Here is a 13,439-nt window from a genome sequence, read left to right as displayed (position 1 = left end):
CTTCCACGTACTTAAATGGTGGTGCTCAAGTCATTATTGAGTATTATAGTACTTTTACTCATGTCTGGTTCTCTAGTGCTTTATACATCTCTGCCAACCAGTCAGCACACAGTAGTAGCAGTAACGCTAGCGTGTTTGCCTCTGCCTAAAACAGTTTGCTGTTGATTTTTTTTTTAATATATAGCTATGTTTTCTTTACTTTTTAGCGGAATACTTTATTCGAATTTCTAAAATTAAATGAGTATTTCGAATAAGTAGTAAATTACTATTTTTAATTAGAGTTTTTATCCGTTTAGCTCCATTCACCCCATTTATTAAGGACTCACTCGCGGGCTCCCCCTATCGGTTTGCTGTCAAAGTGGGCATGCTCTGCATAAACCGGCTCTGGTAGCTATGGACTTTTCATGATGCTGTGCAGCATGTTAACAACGGCGGAATTTATACAGGTCGTATTTTTTTTTCTTTTATGAGATATGAATTGGTTTTGATATTTGAGAAAGATTTGCCATCTGCCATGTTGGTTATTAGAAGCTAGATAAATAATTACAAATAGCCAGCTCAAACCACCAGTAAATGAGCTAGGTTTACTAACCCTATAGGGAAGAAACGTGCATTGTTCGCTTACAAGGTTAAATCACTATTACAATAACTTATATCAGATCGTGCTAATAATAAAATGCAGTTTATTCAATTGTGGTGATGGAGAGCTGAAAGAGAAAAGTTGAGATTTCTCTCATTAAACGGAATTTAACGGAAGGAGTAGTATTTTTCTTACAGTATTACAGCACAGACATGCAGCTAGAGGTCGAAAAAAAGAATTTGCCCGTGTATTTGGTCTATTGATCATCTCGATTGTGCTGGATCTGATGGAGGTGGTGGAGAAGAAGAAGCAGTGGGAGTCGGATCAGGCGCTCAGCAGCTCCCTCGCTCTGAGAGGTGAGTCGCTCACTAACCCTAATATCACCCGCTGCCCTTTAACAGCAGCGGGCGTGTTGTTCTCAGAAAACGAACCACGGCCTGCTGTAGCGTCCTTCGAGCGGCCTACGCGAGCTGTTTTCTATTAATCCTTGTTAAAAAATAAAGATAAAACCCCCTGTTTGTGTCTGTGAGAGGTGTGTGTGTATAAGTCTCACTGAGTCACTCGGCTCCTTTGACTCGGCTCACCTCAGGTCAGAGTGGAGGCCGGGCGCGTGCCCCGTTACCAGGGCGACAGTAGCGACCTAGCTAAGCGAATGCTAAGCTAAGCTAACAAGCTAACATGGCGGTGGCGGGGAGTCAGCGCGAACCCAGCGCAAAGAAGTTGTTTTAATAGTCGAAAAGAGAACGCTATTATGATTATTTACTGAGGTTAAATATCCTGAAGAATGTAAGCGTCGTTAACTATGTGTGCGCTAAGAAACCGTCCTTTTTTGCGGCTGCTTCTCCGACCCGTGTCAGCGCTAAAGAATGGATAGTAAGTTAGTTAAGTTATTTAACTAAGTTATATAGTTACTAAAAGTGTTCACTAACTGTTGAAAAAATAAGCAAATATGTTGAGTATTATCGTATATATTTTTGTGAGCACCCTGCTAGCTTTTTCTAACTAACCTAAAGTTACCTGAACGGGTAAATAAGTATTCGCTCATGAATGCTAGCTATAGCATACTATAGGGCATCACCTAGCTAACTAACGTTAATTACCTAGCGTTAGGTTAGCTATATTGCCAAAAGTATTCAATCATAAAAGTCCAAATCCCAAAAAAAAAAAAAAATATTTAGGTGTTCCTACGGAGCCCGGGAGGGGCCGTGGATAAAAAAAATAATAAAATCGAGTGAACGATGTAGCAGTTCGTGCTCACGTTTTCTTTAATTCGAGTGAACGATTTGCAATTCGTGCTCACGATTTCTTTAATTCGTGCTCACGATTTCTGTAATTCGTGCGCACGATTTCTGTAATTCGAGTGAACGATTTCTGTAATTCGTGCTCACGTTTTTATGCGCAATAAGACAAGAAGCTCGGAGGGAAAGGAGCATTTTCTCTCTTGATCTGTTACAGGGGTGCAGTAATGATAATCAGTTATCTACCTTTATAACCTGCTGTTATTAATGCACTAGTGTTACAGTTAGATGTACAGTACAGTGAGCAGATTTTGCCTGGTGGTGGAATCTCTACAGCGCGTGGGGGAGAGCCGTCCGCGGCATCGGTTCCCCCGCCCCCAGACACCTGCCGCGCGCGCAGGTCTTCACGGAGCTTATTTACCAACAATGTAGACAAATACAGTCAATTCCAGTCATGAATAAAGGAAACAAACATTTTACTGATGCAGGACAACTGTGTGTTATTAAAACCAGATCAAAACAAAGTTATAATGCAATGTGCAAATGTGTTTATTAATTTCTAAATAACATTCAGCCAGCCTCCAAGGAAATGCACACCTTCTTAAATCTGGTTACATCATTATTACTTTTATGATAGATTTAATCTATATTTTAATAATTTGTATAATAAATAAACACATAATTCAGAAAATATACATTTAAGAAGTTTATAATTATTATATTTTTTTTATTTGAAGCTTGTGGCATGTTTCTGGGCAGGACACTGTGATTTGAGAATAAGCAGATATTCAGGACATTTCATCAGATATAGAAACTTAATTATTTTAGGAAACATATTGGAATAAATTATCAAATTGATCCAAATTATTATATGAAATGCCTATTTACTAAATATCTTAATACATTGTATTAATAGTATTTTAGACCAGCTATTTTGATTTTATATAGTGTTACATATTTAAAGCAGCTCTTATATGAGCCATTCATAGACAACTGTCACACCTTGCATTAATTTTGTATTATCTTTATTAACTTTTACAGTGTACATTTGGACCTAAGTCTTATAGCTGTATATTTATATAATTATACTTCTTTACGTTATACTATTGTTGAAAATAAGAAATTATAAACAGTTCCACATTGCATTATAACTTTGTTTTGATCTGGTTTTAATAACACACAGTTATCCTGCATTAGTAATGTTTGTTTCCTTTAATCATGACTGGAATTGACTGTATTTGTCTACATTGTTGGTAAATAAGCTCCGTGAAGACCTGCGCGCGCGGCAGGTGTCTGGCGGCGGGGGAACCGATGCCGCGGACGGCTCTCCCCCACGCGCTGTAGAGATTCCACCACCAGGCAAAATCTGCTCACTGTACTGTACATCTAACTGTAACACTAGTGCATTAATAACAGCAGGTTATAAAGGTAGATAACTGATTATCATTACTGCACCCCTGTAACAGATCAAGAGAGAAAATGCTCCTTTCCCTCCGAGCTTCTTGTCTTATTGCGCATAAAAACGTGAGCACGAATTACAGAAATCGTTCACTCGAATTACAGAAATCGTGCGCACGAATTACAGAAATCGTGAGCACGAATTAAAGAAATCGTGAGCACGAATTGCAAATCGTTCACTCGAATTAAAGAAAACGTGAGCACGAACTGCTACATCGTTCACTCGATTTTAATATTTTTTTTATCCACGGCCCCTCCCGGGCTCCGTATGTTCCAGACACTTCTATGGCCACAGGTGTTTTAAACCAACCTCATTATTAAGTTTTTTTTTTAATGTAAAAGTTGGATTATAGCTTTAGATTTGTGTTAAAGGTCAATGTAACGTTATCAGTTTAATTTTCTGACCATTTCAAGCTAAATTCGAAAATAGAATATTGGGTATAAAACTTCATTATCTTTTTTTTCCATTCTGTATAGTGAAAAAGAAATGTGTTTTTATTAATTTTTTCTCAATTATCTAGTTTTTCGTTTCAGCCTTTCTAAGAATTTTGAGAAAAATGTTGAATCTTCTCTCAGTTTTCAGATTGGTTCAGTTTTGTATCTTGTAAAAACAAAAAATAAAGAAATAATTTATCTTTTCATTTTTCCTGAAATTCCAATTGTGAGGGGCAGAGATGAAAAAAACTAAAATTGAAAAATTGGATTAAAACTTATTTCTTGTACACTGCACTACAGTAAAAAAAAAATAAATAATGAGTTTTTACATCCAATTTTCTATTTTTGCATTTAGCCTGAAACGGTCAGAAAATGTAATTAATAATCATTATACCAACTGTTTCTAGATACAAAAATGGACAAATCTGAAAATCGAAAGAAAAAGATAACCTTTTAATTTTTCTTAAAATCCTGTTTGTAAAAGAAAAAAAAACTAGACAAATGAAAAAATAGAATAAAATATATTGCCAAAAGTATTCAGTCATCCATCCAAATCCAGAAATTTAATTCCATTGTTCCAATCACGTCTATGGCCACAGGTGTTTAAAACCAAGTACCTAACTAGTAATGCATTAGTGAAAGAATGGGTCACTCTCAGGAGCTCAGTGAACTCCAGTGTGGTACTCTAATAGAATGCAGCACCTGTGCAGACACAAGTCGAATCCTGAAATTTTCTCACTACTAAATATTTCACAACCAACTGTCAGTGATACTATAACACAGTATTACAACAATGCGGAAGTGATTGGGAACAACCGCAACTCAACCACAAAGCAGGGTCAGTGGATGCTGAGGCACAATGTGCTCAGAGTGTCACATGCCAAGTGTAAATTGTAGTGGAGGAGGGATTATGGTGTGGGGTTGTTTTTCAGGAACTTCTAATGCTTCAGCACACCAAGTGATATTTCATACATTTTTTGCCCCCAGCTTTGTGATAAAACCTGTTGGATATGATGGACACTTCCTTTTTCAACATGACTGCACACCAGTGTACAAATTATGGTCCAACGCTGATCTCAGAAATGCACTTCTGGAAGAATGCTCAAAAATCCCCATAAACACACACCTTAACCTTGTGGAAAGTCTTGTACAAAGAGTGGGCTGACATGAACCCTAGGGATTAAGAATGAAATGTCACTCAATTCATATTTGTACAAAGGCAAACAGGAGAGTACTTTTGGCAATATAGTGTTGTTAGCCTTTTGAGCGAATGCAAAAAGTGAGAACATTCAGAGCTCCTAGTGTCAGCAAATACATAATATTCCAGTCCTGACTGGTGCAGACTTAGTGTTAATGAGAGCAAACCTAAATATATAATGATTCACTTCTTTTTCTATGCTTTGCAGGTTACAAAATAATCAAGAAGATCGGAGAAGGGACGTTTTCTGAAGTGGTAAAAGTACAAAACCTCAAAAATGGGAAGCACTATGCCTGTAAAACAATGAAGCAGAGCATTAACAGGTAAGCACACAGAGGAAATCATATTAAAGAATAATTATATTAATTTAGATTTGCCAGTTTGTGCACTTGTTCTGTTCCTTAAACTGAATAATTCATGTATTTCCATCATTCAGCCTGGAACAGGCACACAACCTCCGTGAAGTTCAGGCAATGAAGAGACTGAGCCCACACCCTAATATACTGCAGCTGCACGAACTAATATTGTAAGTATTCTACAGCCTCTAAAAAGAAAGGTTAACAATAAACTACTAATACAAATAATATACTACTTTCCTCACAACTCAAAAAGTGATTCCAGTTAAATATGTTTTTTTTTTTTTTTCCCAGTGACCCGGACACAAGGACCTTGTCTTTAATATGTGAACTAATGGAGATGAACATCTATGAGTTGATTAGAGGTATTCAGTATATTTAGTCCCTCCTGATCCTTATCATTTATGGCAGTCTGTCCAGATCATTAATATCATATAACATTTAAGTGAAGCTCTCTCAGCTACACTCTATGCATAATATGGAATTTATAATCAGAAAAATGTAGGGACGTTAAAAAAAATATTTCATTGCAGACAGACAGTATGAACCTAAAATATAACGTAGTTTAAGTGTTGTAAGAAGAAATGGTAACATGACAGTGTAGTAAATGCTTTACTGTTCCATAGGATCATGATGTTTTGTACACAATATATTGTGATTGTAGTATTGTGATTATTTGCAAAAATGATTTTATTTTTTTGCATATTTTTATGTTGGCAGTTTACATGCATGCACTAAATATTCTGCACTTTAGTATTTTGGTAGATGATTTTGCTTTTTAAAATTATGACTTTATACAAAATCTGATTTTTGGTATGTTTTGTTTGAAATTATTATACATACACATTTGCAAATTGAAACTTTAACATTTATTTTGTTGCAGTGGTATATTCTTATAATTATTTAAAAAAATGTTTTTAGTGTTTTGTCATATATCCAAGAATATTGTTTTTGCAGAAATGCCTTGCTCTATTTTTAGTGTTTTTTGCAAGCTGACCAACAAAACAAAATATATTGAGCTCATACTGTCTGAAATGAAAAAAAAAAAAATCAAAGCAAGTATAAGATACATGTTTTTCCATACTTTCACAACCTTTTATAATGTAGGGGTTGTAATATAAAAGGTTTTGGGTCTTGACTGCATGTGATTTATAACTTTATCTTCAGTCGTGGTACATACTACATGTGGTAACTGTATAATATTTATGTGAATGCAGGTAGGCAATATCCATTAACGGAAAACAAAGTCAAACACTACATGTATCAGCTTTGTAAAGCTCTGGATCACATGCACAGGTATGTTCTGTTATTTAATCTTCTTTTAAACTATGCCTGTTTTCTTTTTTTTTTTCAAACTCAGAGCAGTATTGAATGGGACCCTGTTCTATCTAGGCTAGGCTGTATTTACACTGAGTTGTAATGATGAAACCAGTTTATCTAGTTTTTCCTTACGTGGTGGTTTTTGTGTTTGCAAACTAGCATGAAACCTGAGTTAGGAATGAAAGGAACTTTTACAATTTATGAATCAACTAACAAAATATGCGGATTGCACTAACTGGCTGAACTGTCTTTTTAAGCAACGGAATTTTCCACAGAGATGTGAAACCAGAAAATATCTTAATCAAAGTAAGGAAGCCGTAATAGTTGTTTAATTGTAAATGCATACTACCGATAGATCACATACAGCAAAAAACATACATGGGCAGTTGTGACCTTACCTTTGACCATTTTTTTTTTCTGTAGCATGATGTGTTGAAGCTGGCAGACTTTGGCTCCTGCAGGAGTGTGTATTCCAAACCACCTCATACAGAATACATCTCTACACGGTGGTACAGAGCTCCAGAATGTCTACTCACAGATGGCTACTACTCTTTAAAAATGGACATATGGAGTGCAGGCTGTGTTTTCTTTGAAATCATGAGGTATCTGTTCTGAGTAGCATATATGATGTGTTTAGAACATAATCATGCTTTTTCTTCTTCTTTTTTATAATCCGTTTCTTTTGTCTCACTGTCTTCTAGTTTAAACCCCTTGTTTCCAGGAAGCAATGAAGTGGATCAAGTGTCCAAGATTCATGATGTTTTGGGAACACCAGAGAGCATGGTCCTTCAAAAGTTCAAGCAGTGAGTTCGCATTATATCACATTGGCATTACATACCTATCCTAACCAGTGACTACAGTGATGCATTTAAATTATCCTATATTATCAGAGGTAGTGGTAAGCCCAAAAACCTTTCCTACCATAAATAGCCGATCTAGATTCTATTTCTAACCCATTGTAAATTCTTGCCAAATAGATCCTGCTTGTTCCTCCTGCCCTGTTATTACCCTATTAACCCGTCCGTTAAAATACTTTCTGTAAAACTGCTGCAGTCACTTCCACTTCTTAAGCAAGATCTTGGCCTAATACACACCTCACCACCCATCAGGTCTGTTTCAATCAGGGATCTTTCTTTAGGTGTTTCATCACATTACTATTTTGTATTGTTCATTATATTTCTCAGTGTAAACTGAACTTGGAGGTCCTAATCACCCTTTACTTATCACAGTGTTGATTTCATTTGCTCTACCTTTACAGCTTAAACAAAGATATTCATTCCCACCACTTTACTGTGTTCAGTCAGAGAAACAAAGCTAAATGGCAAGCTGAACTTTGCCTGTGTGTGTACTCCATAAAATTACACCCATGTGTAAAGTGAATCTTATTTTCTTTAGTGTGTCAGTAAACATAAACTAATATAATGCATAATGTATTCCTTAAAAAAATAATATAGTGCATAGCAGCAAGGTACTGCATGTATCCAGACTTGGGTAAAAATACTAAGTGCTCCATCAAAAAAGTGCCTTGAGTAGACGTTGAAGTGTTCTTTTAGCACCACACTTAAGTACTTGGGAGTACTTAAATATTTAAAAATTTTTGTACTCAGGTATTTAAGCAAGTATTTTGTTCTAAAATGTACAACTCAAGTGCTGAAAGTAAAAGTACTGTGTTATGTAGTACTTACCGAAAGCAGTGGAAAGTTCTCAGAGTAAAGGGCAGAACGGGAGCAGTCCTTTAAAAAGTATAAATATGTTTTAGAACTTAGTAGTATTAAAATATCTAGACCACAGGAAGGTAGGGCATATATATAGTAGGGCATATATAGTGGCATTTTTTCATCTTTTTTTAATTTATTGTTTGCTGAATGTTTAAAATAAAACTCAATAGTAGAAGAAAAATAAACAGCACTGTGTGTGCTGAGAATACACCTGCAGTGCACACTTCACAAAAAAAAATCTGAAATTCCATACAAGGTTCCAGAGTTTTGAACAGACTGGGCTTTGTAGAGCAGCACAGTGACAAATCTGTTCCATCTCTCTCACTCTCTGTCGTCTGTGACTGCATGATAACCAGGAAAATACAGAGGGTTCTCCACATGCAATGCTGCAAAAAATTAATATATATATGCAAAGGTACAAAATTTGGTTGAAAGGCCAACAAATTTAATTAAATTGATAATTTCAAATGAATACTTAAATGAATAATTTGTCTGTGAGTGTCCACCTCTACAGTGGTGCCTAAACTTTGTGAAATTGATTCAGTGGTATGTGTGTTTCTCCTGTACCTAAGGTCCCGTTCAATGCACTTTGACTTTCTGCCTCGGAAAGGCTGTGGGCTCTCTCAGCTGGTCCCTCGGTGCTCGGCGCCTAGTCTGTCTCTGCTCTACCAAATGTTGGCTTACGATCCAGACGAACGCATAAGCGCTCGAGTAGCATTGCAGCACACCTGCTTCAGAGAACTGCGGTAAGCTAAGATTAACTCGCACACACAAAAGAGTTGTTAGTGTTTCTAAGGTGGTGTTTGTCATTAAAAATATATATAATTCTATATAAACCAGGCCTGAAAGTTTGCATCCTTGTTTTTTTTTTATTTGCTTTTAAGCTTTTTATTTTTTCCCAATCTGGCTATTTAGACTGAGGGCCTTATCTTATTGGGATCTTACATCCTGCAAACAGTCTATTTTCAGCTTGCATTGTTTTCATAGCAAAGACACTTAAGAATATATCTGCGATTATGGGCGGGGTGTTCTGGAAATGAGGTGTGTTCAGCTAAATTTCTGGCGTATTGCTATCTTGGCAACAGAAAACAACTGTCAACCATCAGACGTCCATTCCTATCTTGGCAACGTACACCTTGCAAACCCAACGTTTACATCAACAATAAACAGAATTTCGAATAAAATAAGATTGCTGTTTACATAAATGACCTGCTCACACACCTTCATAGCGTAAACAAGCAGGTCAGTTTCCTCTGCTGAGAAGCGCAGAAGTCAGAGCGCACCTGGCTCTTAAAGGGATTGGTAAGCGCAATGCTGATTGGTTTATTTCATGTTACGCCAAAACACACTTATGATTGAGTAAGAGAATTAGTACATACCTTTTGCAGACATACTGACACGCCCTAAATCAAGCTGCACAGTGCTTAAATAGGGCCCTGAGTCGCATTGCATTTTTAAAAACCTCATACTGAATTGGTCAAAATCAGAACTGAAAATGTCAGATTCAATGTGTTTTAAACACATCTGTGTCACACATGACAAAAAAAATCAGATTTGTTTATTTTAGGTTTGTATTTTTGTTAATAAACCTAATTTGCAATGGGAGGATAAATCATTTTAAAAGCAACTAAAGAAAATGTAAGCATTCTTTTCCCGGCATTATTTGCAATGTTGTTTTCTTCAGGTTGGGGGAAAGGAGAGCAGTGGGTCTTCAAAGGAATATTGGGACTGTGGATGCAGACACCAGTTCTACTCCCAGCTCTGTGGAGCACTTGTGGCGTATCGCACGCCAGGGTAGACGACAGGTACAGTGACCCACCAGCTAAACCGCAGTCAGGCTAGAACACTTGTCTTTAACTTTTGTACAACTGCTAAATTCATGTTACACGAATAAATTAAAAAAATCTAAATAATGGCTTATTAGATATTTATATGGATTACATACTGCATACAAAACAATAGTGAATGAATCACAAAATACATGCATTATATGCTCAGAGTTGAAGAACTGGAGAATCATTGTTGTCTTCCTTCCTTTTGGCAGCAACTCAAGCATATCACTGACCCCCTCAGCAGGCGTATGCTCCATTATCCAATGGAGCTGCCCAAACTGAACGTGGTACTGCCTGCCCCGAAAATCCCCTATCCGGTGCCCAGCCTACCAGCTCTTACCATACCACATCGAGGGTCTCTGCCAGCCATCAATTCCAAAAAGTGCCATTCTCACTCAACCAAGGTAATAAAACACTAAACAACTAAATAGCTAGAGTGGATTTTATTTTAAATTCATGACCAATGTTTATTGGTAAATTTATAGTTTGCATGTTTTTTGAGCCAGAGAATAAAGAATAGCCCACTGCTAGAATAAAATATCTTTGTTTTGCTTTATTATTATTTTATTTAAACTAATTGACATAAAGAATAGCACACCCACATTGCTGCAAATCATGCAGTTATGTCTCAGGCATATACTGTATATGTACATGAATATTGAATACTGAGTCTTGCCACAAAGGACAGGTAAAAAGCCACCCAGCATGAACAAGAAATCTGCTATGGAACCAGGAACCATGTTCTCTTTGCGACACAAAAACGCTAATGATTGAGTACATAGGCTTTGTGGTGAGTGCTTCAATCCTGCTATTGCTGCATATCACAGTCGGTCATCTCTTACGGTATGTGTCCACTGGCACTTAAGCCCCAACGCATCCTATTTATTTCAATGGAGAGAGTGTTGTATTGAACGCAGCCCAGCCCTCTGGCGAGAAGGTTTAGCAGAGCTCAACTTTATTCAAATGAATCCAGCCAATCAGGGAAGAGCAGGCTGCCACGCGACACACAGACCTACAGTTTGGGTGCCTTTTAACCACAGAAGAGAAGTTGAAAATGGTGGAATGAATTCTTAGAGCTACAAATTACAGTGAGGTTTACTAAAAATGTAAAATATTAAACTTATGATTGTTTACTTCTGTTGCTTCATTTGAATTCAAAAACATCACAGACATGCCCACATGCGGCGAGCCAGGAGATCCGGCACGGTGACATGCGTTGAAGAAAAGTACCAGTGGACGTGTACCGTTAGTAGTGGAACGAAGAACACTTATCAGCTCAGCGATATGTGCAGAGCATCTATCAGGCATTTTTCAGTAGGATAATGCTTGTCCACACACTGCAAGTTTGTTTTACTGAACAACCTATGAGTGTGCAGGCCTAGCTGCAACATCTGTGGGCAAAAGTGCTGCAGGATACCTTATGGAACCTGTAAACCTTCATTCCCATCTATATCTCATCCTGCATGCAGGCTAGAGGCAGCCCAACAGAATTCTGGAGCCTCTTTTCAATTGAATTTTTTTTTACTTAAACTTTTGCTTGAATATTATAATTATATATCATCTTTACTGTCAAATGTATGGTTTAACTAAATTCCAATAACTTTTATTTGTCAATCAGTGTGTACTATGTTTTTATTAAACTGGTCTGAACATGTTTCCATATTTAACTCTGCAGCCCAGGGAAGATGCACACCGATCATCTTTGAAGAGCTACTACATGCCCCCTCTGGAAAGGAAAAGAGGACACTACTGAAGTTCAGCTTCTGAGTGCATGACAGACTATTCTCACATGCAGCTAGGGGTAGGAAACAGCAAGGGTGAAGTTGAATGCTGAAGTGCATCCACACTGTGGAAACTTAAGTTCGCTGCTTATAAACAACTAAACGAACTGAAATAAATGACTTGTTTTACACTTCTTTATAAACCACAGTTAAAATATTTGAAGTATTTGTAATTTGGAAACAATGTTAAAGGAGACAGTGGCTTGGTTTTCATATGTAATTCAACTACTGTCTACTTAATAGAGAAAAATGTCTTTAAGAGCGTTTATTGGTTACTGTACTGGTTGGAGTTACACTTTAAAAGTGAGATGTAAAGCAATGACAACATTATAAGCTTTGGTGTCATCTTTTAATTAAAGCCCAAAACACATCATCTTCAACTCTCCATCAAGCTAGCTTGTCCTATAGAAATATACTCAAAATTGCGAATAAAATTGTTCAAAGCTTCTCTAAGTCCTGATATAGTCTTGTTGGGTTCAAGCATCTGTCCATAAAATAAATTGTGCAACATTCTAAGGTTTACTGACATGAAAGTTGGTCAACACGTAGTACTCAGGTTCATAAAACTAGTGTATCTAAAAATATTATATGTTCGAATCCCGTTCATGTAGCTTGCCATCAGCTGTCAGAGCCCTGAGAGAGTTGAACAGCTCTTGGCCTTGCTCTCTTTGGGTGGGTAGATGTTGCTTTCTCCCCACATCACTCCAAAGGGTGATGTCGCTCAGCACAAGACGTCTGTGAGCTGATGTATCGGAACCAAGTAATGTGCTTTTCTCCGTGCGCACTGTGATGCTCCCCGGCAAAGCTGCATCAGCAGCAGTTTAAAAAGAGGCGGAGTCTGACTTCACATGTGTCGGAGGAGGCATGTGCTAGTCTTCAGGGATTGTAAGCCACAGAAAGTCATTGCTGAAAAGGATGGCTTTCTGTAGAATGCTCTATCAATATTAATAGAAAGTTGTCTGGTGGAGGAAAATGTGGTAAGAAAAGGTATATGAGCAACAATGATGACCGCAACCTTGAGAAGTTTGTCAAGAAAAAGTTGATTCATGATTGTGGACTAAGGCTCTTCTTTGTAAATCAAGTGTCACCATGCACAGACATCTTCAGAAAAGCCATTCAGCTTCTGCTGCCATTACTGAACAGATAAAAATCAGAAGCATCTTTCTTGGGCTAAATAGAAAAGGAACTGGACTGTTGCTCAGTTTTCTAAAGTCCTTTCTTCAGATAAAAGTAAATAATGCATTTCATTTTGAAATCACTCTCCTAGAGTCTGGAGGAAGACTGGAGAGGCACAGAGTTAAACGTGTCTGAAATCTAGTGATAAGATCCTGCACTGTGTGAAGATTTGGCAGCCATGTCATCTGCTGGCGATGGTCCACTGTGTGTTTTCTAATCCAAAGTCATTGCAATCGTCTAACAGATTTTACATCACATGCATCAGTATTTGGTTAAAGTGCATTACCGGCTGATAACGGCACTCATAGAACACCTCTCAGCCAATCACATTGCAGGGTCGGAACTAA

General features: G+C 37.3%; 1 protein-coding gene across 2 annotated transcripts; it reads left to right on the top strand.

Annotated features, from left to right (window-relative positions):
• Positions 1 to 395: 395 nt before the first annotated feature.
• LOC103040083 (MAPK/MAK/MRK overlapping kinase) lies at positions 396 to 12,241 on the top strand. Of its 2 annotated transcripts, none has more exons than XM_007258894.3 (12): positions 396 to 936; positions 5,118 to 5,232; positions 5,346 to 5,435; positions 5,560 to 5,630; positions 6,483 to 6,561; positions 6,843 to 6,891; positions 7,009 to 7,187; positions 7,287 to 7,388; positions 8,876 to 9,049; positions 9,988 to 10,108; positions 10,348 to 10,539; positions 11,811 to 12,241. In XM_007258894.3, exons 1-12 carry the CDS (start codon positions 867 to 869, stop codon positions 11,886 to 11,888), a joined length of 1,320 nt encoding a protein of 439 aa, XP_007258956.2. In that variant the 5' UTR covers positions 396 to 866; the 3' UTR covers positions 11,889 to 12,241. The 2 variants fall into 2 exon arrangements, with proteins under 2 accessions (XP_007258956.2, XP_007258957.2); XM_007258895.4 differs by lacking the exon at positions 396 to 936 and adding an exon at positions 1,210 to 1,453.
• The last annotated feature ends 1,198 nt before the right edge of the window (positions 12,242 to 13,439 follow it).

Source organism: Astyanax mexicanus, chromosome 14 (genome assembly GCF_023375975.1).
Source record: "Astyanax mexicanus isolate ESR-SI-001 chromosome 14, AstMex3_surface, whole genome shotgun sequence".
Classification (NCBI taxonomy): Eukaryota; Metazoa; Chordata; class Actinopteri; order Characiformes; family Acestrorhamphidae; genus Astyanax; species Astyanax mexicanus.
This window is presented reverse-complemented; position numbering and strand designations above follow the sequence as displayed.

Coding starts and splice junctions, on each gene's coding strand:
- LOC103040083 (XM_007258894.3), top strand. CDS start 867: ATGGAGGTGGTGGAGAAGAAGAAGCAGTGGGAGTCGGATCAGGCGCTC. Junction 5,631..6,482: donor CATCTATGAGTTGATTAGAG/GTATTCAGTATA, acceptor ATGTGAATGCAG/GTAGGCAATATCCATTAACG. Junction 7,389..8,875: donor GTCCTTCAAAAGTTCAAGCA/GTGAGTTCGCAT, acceptor CCTGTACCTAAG/GTCCCGTTCAATGCACTTTG.